This window comes from Nannospalax galili, unplaced genomic scaffold (assembly GCF_000622305.1).
Source record: "Nannospalax galili isolate Female #2095 unplaced genomic scaffold, S.galili_v1.0 scaffold371, whole genome shotgun sequence".
NCBI lineage: Eukaryota > Metazoa > Chordata > Mammalia > Rodentia > Spalacidae > Nannospalax > Nannospalax galili.
The window spans coordinates 4,359,401-4,375,370 of NW_008331606.1; the positions used below are offsets into that span (position 1 = coordinate 4,359,401).

The following is a 15,970-nucleotide window of genomic DNA, read 5'->3' on the forward strand; positions in this document are numbered from 1 at the left end:
TCTCTCTCTCTCTGCACACCATTAACTTTCTGGTTATATTCAGGTAAACCTTATGGGAGACATACCTAAATTATTTTATTTTCAATTCTTTTAAAAAAAGGCTAAATTTTTATGAGTGCAAAACAACCTGTTATAATTCAAATGTAATTGCTACAATAGTTTTCAGTGGTTGCATAGGTTTTTGGTGTGGCATTGTTGATTCAATAGATGCTACAGACATTCAAATGAGTAACGATCAGACTCTTGTGAGAACTGAGGGAATTTGGCCACAAGATCTTTAAAGGCATCTTTTAGCCTTGAATGTCTATGCTTCTCCTGTGCAGACCTAATGGCAATAATGTTAAAGATATGGCATAGGAAGTAGAAAGAAATACAGCAGCAGAACTGGTTGACCTGTTAGCATCCTTTCATTCGTTAAATTTGTAGAAGGCTATCATTAAAATAGTCTAAAAATAAATCTGTGGCTGGTCAAGACATTGATTGCGAGCTTAAACAGAAGCTTGAAAACTCCATACAAAATGATGTACTGGAAATCCAACCCAATAATTTGCTTACAACCAAGTGGAGACCTTGGAAAATCTAATTGGTTATCAGGGAAAAAGTGAGAGAGTGTGTGAGTGGGTAACAAAAACTCTAGCAATTAATGTTTTTGCTGTCTATAGAAAAAACAAATGAGATTCTGGTCTGAAGCGATTAGTATCACTGTTAATTGTGCATGTGTGTAGCAATAATATGAGGCATTTGGGATGGCTTGCACTGATTGTTCCCTTCTTCCTCTGGATTACAAAAATCCATTCAGACAGATAAATAATAGCGAGTACTTATGCAAATTGTTAATTATGCAGCAGAGATAATCATAATCTTGCACATTTATGAAACTGTGGATACAATGAGGATTACCGAATGAATTGTTGCTTTATTATTTTACTAGTGGTTGAAAATATGCTAGCTTTGCAAACAGTTTTCATACATCATTCATTCAGTCCACCAGAATTCAAAAGTGGCCTCATCAGTATTTACCAGAGCTGTTTATTTCCCACCTCACCATCTGCACTCCTCTGTTCCTTCTCACTAACCAAGACCATGTATAAGTTTCTCTTACAATAACTTCTGGTCCAGATGATCAGCACCATAATAATAAAAGTATATCAGAATGGTGCTACTATGTAAAATTTAAAGCATAAAGGAAATAAAAATGTCAATACTTCTCCCATCAAAGCAATTAAAGGAGAAATAGTCCCTATTTTATTAGTCACTGTCCTAATAGTCATCCACTCAATTTTATTTTATACAAGTAAATCACGGCTGAATGGTATGGGACCCAATCAAACCCACTCTACTAGGGAGTAGCAACATCTAATATTCTTGCCACCAAGGCAGGTATTCAATCTATGATCTTTAAATTTCCTCTCACACTAATGTGTGATGAAGTGTTGATGTCTGTCTATACCTTTTATCTCAGTAAATTACAACCTGACAAGAACATTAAACACTGACTTTACTCTTCTCATCTGCCAGATAGGTCTGCAACGCCCTAATGGGAATATAGAAGCCCCTCTCCTGAAAACTAAACTGGGCATTTAAAAAAGGACCTATCTCATCTATTTTTATAAGAGCCTGACCTTGTAGAGAAATACCAAGACAATCACCTTTGCACTCCCTAACCTATTTAGTGAGGGAACACAGGAGGAGCTACATGAGCGCAGGAAGAGAAAACAGAGGCACTGCTAAATATTTCCGGAGCCAATAAACCAAAAACAGACCAAAACAATACTGGTGAACATCATGACTTCAGAAGAAAACTTGTTGTGCAATTAGAGCACAGAATTTTTTTTTCATTTCATTAAAATGAAATGGAGAGCACAGCATTTTAAAAACGGCTTAACATTGTCATTAGCCTCTTCAGAACTGGCGGCATTATGATGCTATAGTCCATGGTAACAGTGGGTGCTCTCCTGAAACATTCTCAGTGTCCTTTCTTCCCCCACAGGGAGCTTTATGATTACATTTGCTCTCCAGTAGGGTTCATGTCATAAAGACCTATGGCCTATGAGATTACTCTGCTTTGTGCACACTTAAAAATCCTGGGCACCGTAAAATAATTTATTTCCCATCAAGGAAATGTTGTATAAACCATCATCCAGCCTAGGAACAGAGGCATGCTTAAAGCACTGTAAAGACTTTGTTGATAGTGAGGCGTCTTCTGACCCTCCACACTCTATTGTGTCATTCAGTTTTAGCAAAAGAATTAAAGAAGTTAACTCTCTAGAATGGGGCAGGTTGGACATCCATCACACTTCTGATTAAACTCACAATGAGCATTGCCAGACATCTATTCCCTAAATTAAGTATTTATTTTGTATTTAAATTAAACTGGAAGGCAAGCAGAGAGTCTATTTTCCAGTTTTCTTGGGTTCAGTTAAACTAAAAATACATTGTTACTTACCTTGCCGAATCTAGAATCTGAAAAATCCTCCACCTGTTAAAGGAACAGTAAAACCAGTCGCTAGCAAGAGCTTGCCAAGAGAAGAGTTAAAACCATAAAAAAAAGCCCTTCCATTTTGCTTGGATATTGTATCTTTCTAGCTTCCCAAGCTGTAAGGAAATAGCTCATGGCTGGCTTTCCCATTTTGCACCCCATTAGCTCCTCTCAAACAATGAGAACATTCCAAATCACAAGGCTGAAAGGAATAGGGCAGCACTGAGAACCATCCTGTGGAGAGCTGAATGATGAATCTATCACTTATGGTAACTCCATTTCCCTTTCACAAGGAGCTGTGGCAATCTGAGCAAAGACACAAGCCAAGAAACCAAAAACCAAACAAGCTCAACCCTATGGCATGGATGAAATGGAAATGCATCTGTGAAAGGACTGAGGATTTTTCACATCATCAGGAATGTATGAAACACAAATAAAGGAGAAAAAAGAACTACTAGACTGTGCCCACATGCTTTAAAAGATGAAAACTCAAACACACACATATACATGCAAAGTGATGTATAATTCATCACTCTAATCACTTCCAGTCAAACATGAGACAACCAAAGTACACAAACAATAGCTCTCCATTTACAAAGCTTGTTTAGGGTTTCTCATAGCATGCACCTTAGGCATGGCAAAACACTAATTCTAGTGTGTGAGCTTTTAAAATTTTGTATTTTTTTTTGTGTGTGTATGTGGAGCGGGGAGGAAGCGAGCACATGCCCTGGAGTGTGTGGAGGTTGGGAGGACAATTTGCAGGAATCAGTACTCGCCTTCTACCATGTAGGTTCTGGGAACTGAACTCAGATTGTTAGGCTTCAAGGCAAGCACCCTTACTTACGAGGTCAGGTCACGGGCTCTGTGTGAACTTCTTGTATTAGCAGGGTCTCTGAAGATGTGCACAGATCATTTGTTCATGTGAGACTAAGCTGGCTTTCTGATTTTCATTATACTAGAGCAAGGGACATTACATTTTTTGTACACTTTCTGTGCCTATAGCAGGTTATGGGGGCCTGTGAATTTTCGTGAGAGAAATGTCTTTACACTAAAAAATTGTGTAGACTTCAGAGGTGAATTAAGAGTGTCTTTTAATAGCACAGTTAGTAGCAGGGCCCTTGTATTATCACTTGAGAAATAGTCTATGACTTTTTTTAAAGCATGAGTCACTTGTGTAGTTATACCCCCTTCCCTGCTTCCCAGTTGTTAACACTCTTGGGAACATGTATTATGAGAAACGAATATGATATGCCTAGTGAGGACTGATATCAAATCTATTACACAACATACCCCTATTAGCTAACTTGCTACCCAAAGCCGGATGTGCTCTTTTCCACTCAAGTCACAAGAAAGAGGTAGTTTAGAGTAGAGTAATCTAGTTCATAGGTTAAAGACCTTACACACTGAAGACAGGATAGAAGCCCTTGGACTACACTTAGCCTAGCGAACAAAAGAAAACACAGTTTTGAATGAAAATACAGAGAAAAACATTATAACAACAATAACAACAAAACACTAAAAAATAAAACATAAAGCTATGTGTGATTTTTAGTACCAATAAATTCCAAAGTGAAATATGTATTGTTTTCTAAACCACAATTTTCATTTTTCTGTACTAAGGGGAATTCTCAAATTACATGAATATATATTGACTTTTTATTTATATCCGAACTGGATTAATTCTAACCAGGGAACTATTTCCTCTTGCCATTATCACTTATTTCTAGGCAAATTTCCCAATTGTGTACCAATATTTGCCCAGAGATTGCACCAAAGAGACTTCTAGGAGTTCATCGCCTTACCTGGGAGTCCAGATGGCCAGAGATGCAGGATTCAGTAATAATACGTGAGGATGTTACAGGTACATCAATCAAAAGGGTGGGTAGTCATCAGAGATGAAGCAAAGGCCATGAGGAAAAAGTTAAGAAAAAAGAGATGCATACTGATTAGAAGAAATGTAATTTAAAAACTCATTTTATACAAATGCACGCACACGCACACACACACACACACACACGCACACGCACAACTCTCCATTTAGGATGGTTCTTAAATAGAATTTTTAAGAGATCATTTAATCAAGAAGATTCATTCCAAATATATTCATTATCCATTAGGCGTCAGGCATTACTATAGGTACAGAGGATACAACCATGGATAAAACAAACAACAACAAAAAAATCCTTGCTTTCTGCAGAGTCGACAATATTATGGAATGTTCTGTAGTCCATCTGCTTGGAATAAGAATTCCTCAGAAGCATACTATACATGAAAGCATTTCTCCTGGTTTTATTTATGCCTTTATTTATGTCTGGAGAACAAACCCAATGGCATAAAATCCAACATTTGTAATCGAAAGAATTCTCTTTCTGATTAGAAGGAATACTATAAATTTATGGTTTCTCCCCATTGAAAGCTCTCCCCAAAAGCTGTCAGAGTTCTTTTCAGCTGGTCTATAAGCCTCCAGTGCTTGCACTTTGCAAGTCTCACTAGCAGTGACAATAATACTGCAGTTTCACGTCCTTATAGAGTTTTTCTCTTTGGTTGCTCTTGTTTTCTCTCAGAGGTGGCCCAGGTGACATGCTGAGATTAGATCCATTAGCCCTCAGCAAGCCACAGCCTGGGAAAACAAGAGAAGTTGGTCTTGCTTATCATGCCCTTGATCTAGATACTATGCCAGGATCAAGACGATGGGATCAACCTTCAAATGCCAGTGACTACCCCCCACCAAAAAATAGCCAAAGATTAAGTAAAGGAAAAACTGAAAATAAAGAGAACACATACATCATTGGAATAATGGGATTATGGGAGAGAGTAGAGATTACAAAACTCTAAAGAGGATTCGATACAGATAAGACTGAGCAATCCACCATCTTTTATTCTCTTCACGTTGACCAATTGTGGATCTATGTGATAACTGCCTTCTATTACAAGAAGTAGCTTGTCTCATGAGGGTTGAGAAATGCACTAATCTATGGGGGAATGTGATCAAAATACATTATATGAAATTCTCAGGGAATTAATAAAAGTATTTGAAAATATATCAAAATTCTAAAAAGGGATTCTTCTTTTCTTTGAGAATTTCATATACGCATACAAGGTATTTTCATTAGATTCACTGCCCACTACTCTCTCTTGTCATACCACCTCTTCTGTTGAGTCCCTTCTTTGTTTCTACTTACTTCTACTCTTAAGTTCATGTTCTTTTGTGACTCTTTAGGTTAATTAGGTTTGCTTGCACCAGCATGGGTGAGAGATTGGGCAAATTTACAAGTGCTTTCACCACTGTGGAAAACTACTACAGAGGAGGATTCACTTTAACCAAGAATCTCCTCTTAGAATTCACAGTCTTGGGTTTGGTGCTTAGGAATTCTGAAATAAAAGTGAAATAATTCGCTTTGATATGAAGACCCAAGCGAAGACCATAGGCAAAACAAGATGGTATAAAAATCTAGGATCTCTTGCCCAAGAATTATGATCTTGGGTTTTTAATCCTGATTTGCCCAATGACTTGTTTAATCTTGGGCAAATTCTCTTCTCCACAATCTTTCATAAGAAACAAGAGATGAGGGAGATAAAAAGTATAGTTTCTAAAATTCCCCCAATTCCAATAATTTTTATTTATCTAGCTCCATTTTGGAGCTACAATCATTTAAAATACACTAACCTGTAGTTGTTTTCTTAGTACAACATGTTACTAAGTAGTCCAGAAAGCCCAGATTTCCTGCATTCATGAGTAAATGACAACATGGTCAAAACAGTAGTGTCCAAATTGAAAAGTGACTGAACATCATTCTGTTTATGGAAAGAGCTTTGTTTATTTGAAATATGGTGTGGCTGGTTCTTTACAGCTGAAAATTTATACAAGGAAACTTGAAAAGCATCAGAAATCTAATTGATCAATAGGTTTCCACTCCGATTTTTCTTTGTGCTCTTTCACATTCTTTATCTGGCAAGAGCCTGGCATTGGGTAAAAGATCTCCATAGACACACATTCTCAAAACAGAAAGATGCTCAGATTTGATGAAATCTAGTTAAAACTCTTCCTACAAAAACACTTTAAAATTTGATTACAAATCTATAGCAAGTAACTTCCTACAATGATTCCAGAAGTGCCAAGCAAATGACCTGCTTGGCCTCTCCTCTCAGTTTCTCTCTTTCTCAGCTTCTCTCTCTCTCTCTCTCTCTCTCTCTCTCTCTCTCTCTTCCTCCTCCTCTCTCTCCTCCCCCTCCTCCTCCTCTTTGTCCTCTCTCTCCTCCTCTCTCTCTCTCTCTCTCTCTCTCTCTCTCTCTCTCTCTCTCTCTCTCTCTCCCCCTCCCTCCCTCCCACCTCCCTCCATCAACAAATGCTGCTGTGCTTTGACTCCCTCTTTATTATTTTGCCTTGGTAGGATTGACTTCCACATACATCCTTGTCTGACCTAGTAGATTTCTGTTCAAGTACTCTAACCCACCATTTTTCTATCTCAAGGTACATTCTTCATTTGATTTCTGAGAGCCAAATGCTGTATTATCTAGTGGGAAAAAGGATAAACAACAACATTCACAATTTTACATGCTACATTTGTTACCACTAAATGGAAAAGGGCCCAGTGCTTGTGAAAGTCCCAGGTAAAAGACCCTGTTCAAACTGGTTCAGGCAAATGAAGGAGCCAGAAAAAGGGGTCTGGATTTCCTGTCCTGTTAAGGCTCATTTTTCCTCACAAACTGTCAAACCGTTGGCCTCAGCCTATAGCTTACACATAGGTCTAAGAGTGATTTGGGGCCATGAAATAAGCCTAGGAGTCATACAGATTATGTTCCAGTGTAGACACTGCTATTTACTACCCGCATGACTCTCTCAACCTGGTATTCTCACCTACAAAACAGGACAATATAGAGGCTGCACTCATAATGGTATTCAACATATTTAACAAAATATTGACATAAGTGCTGCCTAGTCACAAAAGAACCCAATCCAGTCAGAGCAGAAACCAGCAGTAAGTACCTTTTGTAGGCAGGCCAATGAGTTTGAGTCTAGAAGTCTGGCTCTTCAGTAACTTGTAACATTAGATGAGATCATACATAAAATTCCTTTTTTATTTTTTAGAATATATTTATTTTTATTTTATGTGTATGGGTGTATTGCCTGCATGTATGTGAGTGCATCTGTGTCGTGCAATGCCCGTGGAGGACAGAAGAGGCTGTCAGATCCCCTGAAACTGGAGTTACGGACAGTTGTTAGCTGCCATGTGGGTGCTGGGATTCGAACCCGGGTCTTCTGCAAGAACAGTCAGTGTTCTTAACCGTTGAGCCATCTCTCCAGCCCTTTTTTAAAAAAATATTTTATCATACACAGAAATTCTTTAGCAGAGGACAAGGGTCAGAGTCAGCAAGCAATACATTTTATGCAAGATTATTTTTATTCAGGAGGGAAAACAAATATGAGAATAGTCCAAATATAAATGACTGTGGCCGATCAAGAGAAGACAGCTCCCTGAGTTCCGTCACTGAGACATCTTGCTGATTTGGAAAGAGAATCAAGCTATCAAAGCCAGCACTTAAAAACACCTGTATGTCGCTGGGCGTGGTAGCTTACGCTTGTAGTCCCAGCACTTGGGAGGCAGAGGCAGGTGGATCTCTGTAAGTTCAAGGACAGCCTGGTCTACATAGAGAGTTCCAGGCCAGGCGGGGCTGCAGGGGGACCCTGTCTCAAAAAACACCTGTATGTCAAGGCTACATTGAAATCAACAACATTTATTAGTATAGTGGAGGGATGTGCCCTAACATCTGTGCTCTACTGTTTGACTACTCTGCATTCTTTGTCTATCCCTGCCAAGTCTGCCTAAAATAATGCATACTACATGATCATGGTTGGCATGAGAAGACTGCAACCCAGAACATCTTTTCTATGGTTATTCTTTGAGTATATGTTTTGATCCCTTGGGATCTAGGCTTTGCTGCAACAATGAAGTCCTCTGAGTCTGTGTTCACTATTCCTTTTACAGTATCTCCATATCTCCAAGACACTCAACTTAGTTTCCAAACCCAATCTCTTCTCTTTCTATTTTCTGCCACATGGAAAAGATGTCAATCTGATTCTTGTCTTAGACAAGAAGAGCCTTAGGACTACAGAGCCTTTAGAACAAAGGAAATGACTCCTCATTGATTTCACCTGCAACTCTGTGACAATTAGAAAAGATTGCTTTTAAGGATCAGTCCTCACATCTCTCCAGTCATATTCCATAAATGACCCAAGAGGCAACATTACAGTGATATCTGTCATTAACAGTTGCTGGTTGCCTATTTCCTAGACTCAATGATGATGGAGAGAGACAAATGCCATATACTACATCATCACAGAGAGAGTCTTGGACTAGAAATCAAAAAGTGAGGTTCTCATCCTCCATCTACCATCACCTTTGGTAAGTCCATTCATAATTGAGGAAGGCTCTCCATTTTCCTGTATCCACATGAGATCGTTGACAAGGTTCCTATTCACCATAACATTCTAAGACTTTATGACGAAGTTGACTTAGTCAGGAACTTTTGCATGAACTATAGTCTTATAAACAGAGACCTGGACAGAAACAGTCCTGAATTTCTCTAAGAGTTCCTCAGGTCAAAATCTGAGTAGGCAAATTGGTTCTTAGTAGCCGACTTCCCATCATGTTCACTGGCAGCCCACTAGCACCCCAGGGATCTGCACATGGACATACCCGAGACTTTGGCTAGTGCTCAGCACACAGGTTAGGAGCTACCTAAGTTGAGCATAGTAAGCCAATTTGAGGGGCTCTATTCATGACTTAGTGTGTTAAATCTCTGAGGTTATATTTGTAGTAAGCCATCAACCTAAATAAATGACTAATATGGACATATCAGCTCCTTGGGGCTAGCAAATCCTTTCATTACCACCTCTAATGACATCATGGAGCATCCATGCCAAGGTGCCTACCACATAGAGTCTGACTCAGAACAAAAGTGGCTGCTATAAACAACTGATATGGAAAGTTCTTTCAATATTAATCATATACTTTCAAAGTTGGGTGTGGTAGTGCACACCTTTAATCCCAGCACTTGAGAGGGACAGACAGGCAGATCTCTGTGAGACTGAGGCCAGTCTGGTCTACACAGTGAGTTCTAGGCCAGCTGGGGTTAAAGCGAGACCTTGTCTCTCATTCATATTATATATATATATATATATATATATATATATATATATGTACTTCAAAGGCTGGGAATGTGTTAGGTACTAATACAGTCACTCAGTCTTTTTCTGATACTTAGACCCTGACTGGGCAGTGACTTGCCATAGAACATAGCAGTGGTAGAGCCAAGTCCAGTTTAATGGTCACATGGCCCAAGTTTAATGGTCACGTTTCTTGATAGTACATTACCCACACTGTGTCTAACAGAGTCTGTCTGCAGGCAGCAAGCAAGCACATTCTCTGAGACACAATCACACCATGCTTCAGAACAACTGAAGAGCAAGGATTGCAAAAGACTGGGCAAACAACCGCGAATGATCCTAAGGGCTTTGCACTCTTCTTTTCTGATAGCTTTTCAATTATAAACACATTTTTCTGTGCTTCGTGCTAACTTCAGGTCCTCTGCCTCAATGTCACTTTACTATTTCACATATTATCCATCAATTATTCTTATATTCTCTTCATTGGAGAAATAATGCCCAATACCTGGATCCTTTATTGCTGAAGCACCAATCATATTTTGCAAACACAGTGGATCTGATGAGAAGAATTGCTGAATAGCACTTTTCGAATAAGAATTTTCTTGTCTGAATGCAAATAAGTCAATTCTCAGTTGTAGATGCCTCCTCTAAGCTGTTTGTTGTTTGCAGTCCTAGTAGACTATCCTTCTTTCCCCCTCTCCCTTCACTCCCACCTCCATACCAGATATATGTAAAATTCTGCCATTTTGGCATCATAAGAGTGCCCTCTAGTGCTGGTCTAATTAAGAATCTGGAGATCAAGTAATTCTAGGGTTTTAGTGGGAAATGGGTTTATTCTTAACCCATTTTGTCCTTGGCTGTAGCAGGATACACCATTCCGTCTAAAGGAGTTCATATACCACCTATTTGACAATGTAGTCTTTCAGAAAACAGACGTTTTGCCATGGAGCAAGCAAAAGAAAGAAAAACAAAACAAAATAGTGGACCAAGAAACTTAGAAAACCTGACTTGTTTGGCCTCATGAGAAGTATTTCCATTCATGATACAGGATCCCTGTGTGAGTTATAAAATAAGTGCTCAGAAAGAATGCTGATGGCAATTTTTATACATTTGTTAATGTCTTAGAATTCCCCATATGTAAGCATCTATAGTTGTATCATATGTCCCAGTAGCACATTTCTTCAATTTGAACTCATGCCTAAAACAGAAAGGAAACAGTCCACTGTCCTTAGAAGATTTCCTGAGTGTAACAGAACTTGTCTTCTGTTACAATAAAGACCTGAAAAAGTTTTACTTACACTATAAATATAAAAAAATGCATTAGGGATTGTTTTGTTCCATTTAATTTTTTAACATTTAATTTTTAAAATTTTTTTAAAAATTATTTAATAACCACATGATTAAAAGAAGCATTTTATTACAGCATAAACATATTCAATAACAATTTCCAGAGCAAAGATTTAAATTATGTGTATGTGCCTGTGTGGGGGTATGTGCACGCGAGAGCAAGTGCTCACAGAGCCCAGAGGCATTCAATTTGCCAGGAGCTGGAGTTTCAGGCAGTTATGAGCTACTAGATGAGGTTGCTAGGAATTTAACTCAGGTCCTCTCCTCTGGAAAAGCAACAAGTGCTCTTAAGTGCTGAGCCATCTCTCTAGGCCCTATTTTGTTCCATTTTGTGTCCTAGTCTCAGAGTTCGGAGTCTGGAAGATCTATAATGCAAGCTATTTTAGGACTGGTTCAAATCAGCAGGAGGGCTCTGTAACTTTACAAGCCACTGTGCAAAGCACTTCAACCTTATTGAATCCTAAGTATTTTATGTTGACATAGACAAAGCATGGCCAGTTGCCAACTTGAGGTATAACTGCTTTATTCATATGTTAACACATTTAAAACACAGAGATTGAAAAAGTTCCCTAAAAATAGTGATTTGCCAGTGATAAAGGGAGGATTGAGCTCATTCCCAGGAAATAGTCAGTGGAGTCACTAACATCCTCATAAGATGGTCCATTCTGGATATATGTCGCCTGTTTTCAGCAAGGGGCTTAGCTGTCCAATGAAGTCAAATGATGGTGGGAACACCTGGATTTGGATAGAAACTCCATTGAATCTGGTGCAAAATGAAGAGTGATTTGTGAGCCTGACAAGAAGGAATGTGCTACAGTGGACTAACGAAGGCAGCAGGGTTGCTGCAACTGTATTTGAGCCACAGCTCTTCCTCTTTGGTCATTTCAAATCTGTCAGTCTCATTTTTCTCAACAAAAGTGACCTCTTGGTGATCTTCGGTAGTCCCTGACAGCACCCAACCAAGTGATTCATACAAAGCTGTTCAGCTTACCACCCAATAGTCTTCATAGGAAAATAAAAGAGAACTGCCTCATTTTGTTCAGATGTTTTCCAAGATGTGATTGTATGGGATCAAAAAATGAAACACTTGGATCATGGATCATGGACTTCATTATTTAAAAATATCTAGGACAAAGATAGATGCTGTTTGTGTTTCCATTTATCTGGCTGGTGTATTTCAATGTGAAGAACATCCGCGTGTCTGGGGTTATTCTTGAGACACCTAGCTAATTAATAATAGTTTCTGTTTGGCAGGTGTAATGTTCCTAACCCAATTTACCCTGCTGCTATTGACGGAAGTACTGCTTTTGAAAAACTAGGACAGGTTCAACAGTTTCGTCAACTATGGACAACATCCTATGTGAAGATGTAGCACTACTTAATGTTAGGCAAAGAGTTTCTTTCCATGAGAAACTGGTCTCCCTTTTGTTGCTAGGCTTTTACTGTAGACCTGAGAGTTTAAAACCAGGAAGACAATTACTCAGTGAATTTGTCCCAAGAATATGAAGTACAAGGCCCATTTGTTGAATCATCCAGAGGAACACACAACATGTTTTCAAGAATTATTGGAAATTATCCCTAAATGACAAACAATAAGATTCATATCATTCACTAATATCTAATGAGTTCTTACTCTATGCCAGGCACTATGTGCTTAAGAGGAATTAGCTCATTTCATCCAGAACAAAAATCTAAACTCACTGTACCAATAAGAAAACTGCAGCTAAGAGATACTAGCACAGTAAGGTGTGGAGTCTGCACTCAAATTCAGAACCACAGGATGCTAGTCCCCAAGCTCATTAGCCTCTATGTTGTCCTAACTAAAACTGTTTTTACCTTCTCTGCAATGCTATCAGGTACGTATCATTCGCATTTTACAGGGAAGATAGGGGAATCTCAGACTCTAAAGTAAGGTCACATGGATAATAAGTGAAGCCATTAGCATAGAAATAATCAGTCATCCAGCTCCAAATCTTATGCTTTGTACGATTGACTCTGAGCCTGCCTCCACATGGCCCTGATGTTGAAAGGGTCACTGTATATAATCATGCTGGGCACAGCATATCTCCATGGAGAGCTGGGGACAGCATGCTCTAAAGTGCTTCAGTGTGTGCCTCTCTTCAAGTTTCACATGAGGCTATTTTTCATTTTGAATTCCAGGATATACGTGCCGGCTATGAGTGCAAACCACTTGAACACACAGGAATAGATGAGAACTGGGTGTAAATCTTCACCATAGCTGTGCTGTGTCTTAGACATAAATCAAGTGGCCGTGGGTAGGCCACAAGGAAAGGGAAGTTGTCAGGCAGATCAGGCCTCTCAGAAACAGTGAGGAGTGGAGCTACTTCTTGCTATTATTCCTATATATATTTTTAAATTATTTATTTAATAACCATATAATTAGAAGAAGCATCTCATTACAAGAGCATTGACATATTCACCCTCCTCTTTATATACTGGACACTGGTTCAAGTCCATCTGGTGAGGTCTCCGCGACCTCCTTGATCAAGAGGACAGGTGACCCACCACCATTATAGGACATTTTGAGAGATGCTCATAGTCCCCTGGAACTAGTCGACCTAGGAGGGCAAGGAGCAAAAAGTGTCTTTTATGCGCCTCTGACCAAATTATTATAGACCTCAAAGTATATCTGTTAAACACCCAAAAAGATTAGTTCCACTAGTCTAGTATTTTTAATTATTGTGTGTCATATAGATAAATCTTGGGCAAAGATCAGTTGTTCTCAGATAAACCTTACCTAGACATATATTTCTTGATCTGCTATGTATAATTTGTCAGTAGGTTGTAGGAATAATATGGTTCTCTCTGGTTTTCAAAACTAGCTAGGCATTGTTTATCTCTCACATTGTCTCACCCCTCCATCATGGTTTTCCCACTTAAGGTGCCCCCATTTCCCCCCTTTCTCCATTACTAATACCCTTCTCCTATGGTCCTACCTCTCTTGAGCTCCTTCTTTCCCTTTATTTCCCTTTATTCTATACAAAAATGTGATTACAGGAGATACAGACAGAACCCGGAAAGCTTAGGGCAAGGATACCAAGTGCAGTCAGAAGAAGAATGCATGCTGGTTACAGGAGAGCTTTTGATGCCTGGGGAAATAGCTGTAGATGCCAAATGGCTGGGTCTATCCTCTAGGATGATGAACTAGGACATGTACAATTTGACCTTAACCTAGTTTTTAAACTTACTGAAACTAGACGGTATTCCTAAGACACTGTCAAGCCCAAACTCGTCATTTATAGGTTCTGAGAGAGAAAGGGATCTACAGAGGGTCACACAGTTCATCACAGGGCTCAGAGCTTCTGCTAGCCTTCCTGACTTCTAGTTAAGGAGCTTTAAAAGCACCAGATTTTCTCTAAAAATGAAGCAAAAGAAAACCAAATGCAGTAATCGATGCTAGAGGGATGGGAGTAAAGGGCCCAGTTGGATGCAGGGAGCAGAGATTCTTGCATGAGGACTAGGCTTTCTTTTCACAATAACTGGTGAATGCTCTTTCCCATTTCATTTCACAGATAAGGAAAATGAGCCCCCAAAAGATGAAGCACATTGCCAACTGTTACACAGTCAATACATATGGACAGGAACTTCTAGTCTGCTCTGACCCCAAAGGTTATGGGTTTTTAACAGAAGCAGTGGTGGAACTCCCTAATTTCTCTCTAATCACATTCCAAGTACAACAGTGGTCACTTAGTGAGTTTTTATATGTTCACCATTGAGATGGGTATAATAAGGGTGAGCCCTCATGTGCAGTCCCAGATACAACAAAGCCTTTCAAGCAAACGGAATATCATCAGAATAGGCATCAACTCCCCCTCACTGCAGAGGGCTTTGTAATCACCCCTGACAGGAACTAGTGTGTCACCTGAAGCTGCTAAGGCCACCTCCCTAGGAAATAAGAGATGCTGATCATGCTATTCAAGCTGCCAGCTAATTGGAATGATGCTGTGGGAGTATCTTTATACCAAAAAGAAGGAAAACAGCTGACATCTACATACAGCATCAGTCCCTGAGTATCTTCACACATGTGCCTTCAAGAAATTCCACCTTCAGTTCCTCAAAATAATATCCCTCTGTGGCAGTAGATCTCTGTGTTGTCTTTCAGGAATATGATAGGCACTATACTGCTGAGCACAGTCCCAAGGAATAGAAGGAGAATTTGGAACTACTTATTTGAAGCCAGACTTGCTGACTAGCTAATTACAAAAGTGGCCCATCATTAGGCTGTTTGCTCATTCTTCTTCATCAAAATGGGTTTTTTTCTGTGTATCACAGTCAGGGCAGAAGTCACCAGGCGACTAGGTTTGTGCAAATCAAATTCTGGTATTCCACTGACATATATTATCATCAATCTCTAGCTACCCAATTCTTGGCAGTTGCCCTTCACATGCTGGCTTTAAGCTACTCTGTCCCCAGCCCCTCATCAAGTGGGTAATGGTCTGGAAACACATGAGCTGCTCCTATAAAGGAAGCCCAATTTAAAGGGCTCTTGAATCCAGAAACTCTTTGTATCTGGAACAGTTACTTTACATTTTGTGTGGCGGTCTCTCCAAAATCACAGACATGTCCCATAGCTCCCTTTGATCCAAATTGTGTCCGTCACTCATTATATATATATATATATATACAGCTTTAATTCCCATACAATCCATCTGTTTAAAGTATTTAGTGGTTTTCAATGTATTTTCAGAAATGTACAACTGTGACCCAAATCCATTTTAGAACATTTTTATTATCTCCAAAAGAAAGCCTTGACATTTTAGATACCAGTGTCCTTTCCACTTGTTCTCCCAGATCCTGACTACCATAAATCTAGTTTCAGTCTGCATGGATTATGCCTATTTTTGACTTTTCAAATAAAATGAATCATATGGTAGTAGTCATCTTTTGTGACTGGCTTTTTCCTCTTTGCTTATTGTTCTCAAGGTTCCTCTGTGTTGTAGATCATTATGGGTCCT

At 39.2% G+C, this 15,970-nt stretch overlaps 1 protein-coding gene across 5 annotated transcripts in view; it reads right to left on the reverse strand.

Annotated features, from left to right (window-relative positions):
• Positions 1 to 15,970, reverse strand: part of Hs6st2 (heparan sulfate 6-O-sulfotransferase 2) — a 297,096-nt gene that overhangs the window by 79,618 nt on the left and 201,508 nt on the right. For 3 of the 5 annotated variants that reach the window (XM_008826746.2, XM_029560449.1, XM_029560450.1), the window contains exon 3: positions 2,447 to 2,479. The exons of the other annotated variants lie outside the window; for them this stretch is intronic. In XM_008826746.2, the coding sequence (XP_008824968.1) occupies positions 2,447 to 2,479 (33 nt within the window). The remainder of the gene's footprint in view (positions 1 to 2,446; positions 2,480 to 15,970) is intronic. 5 annotated transcript variants of the gene reach the window in all.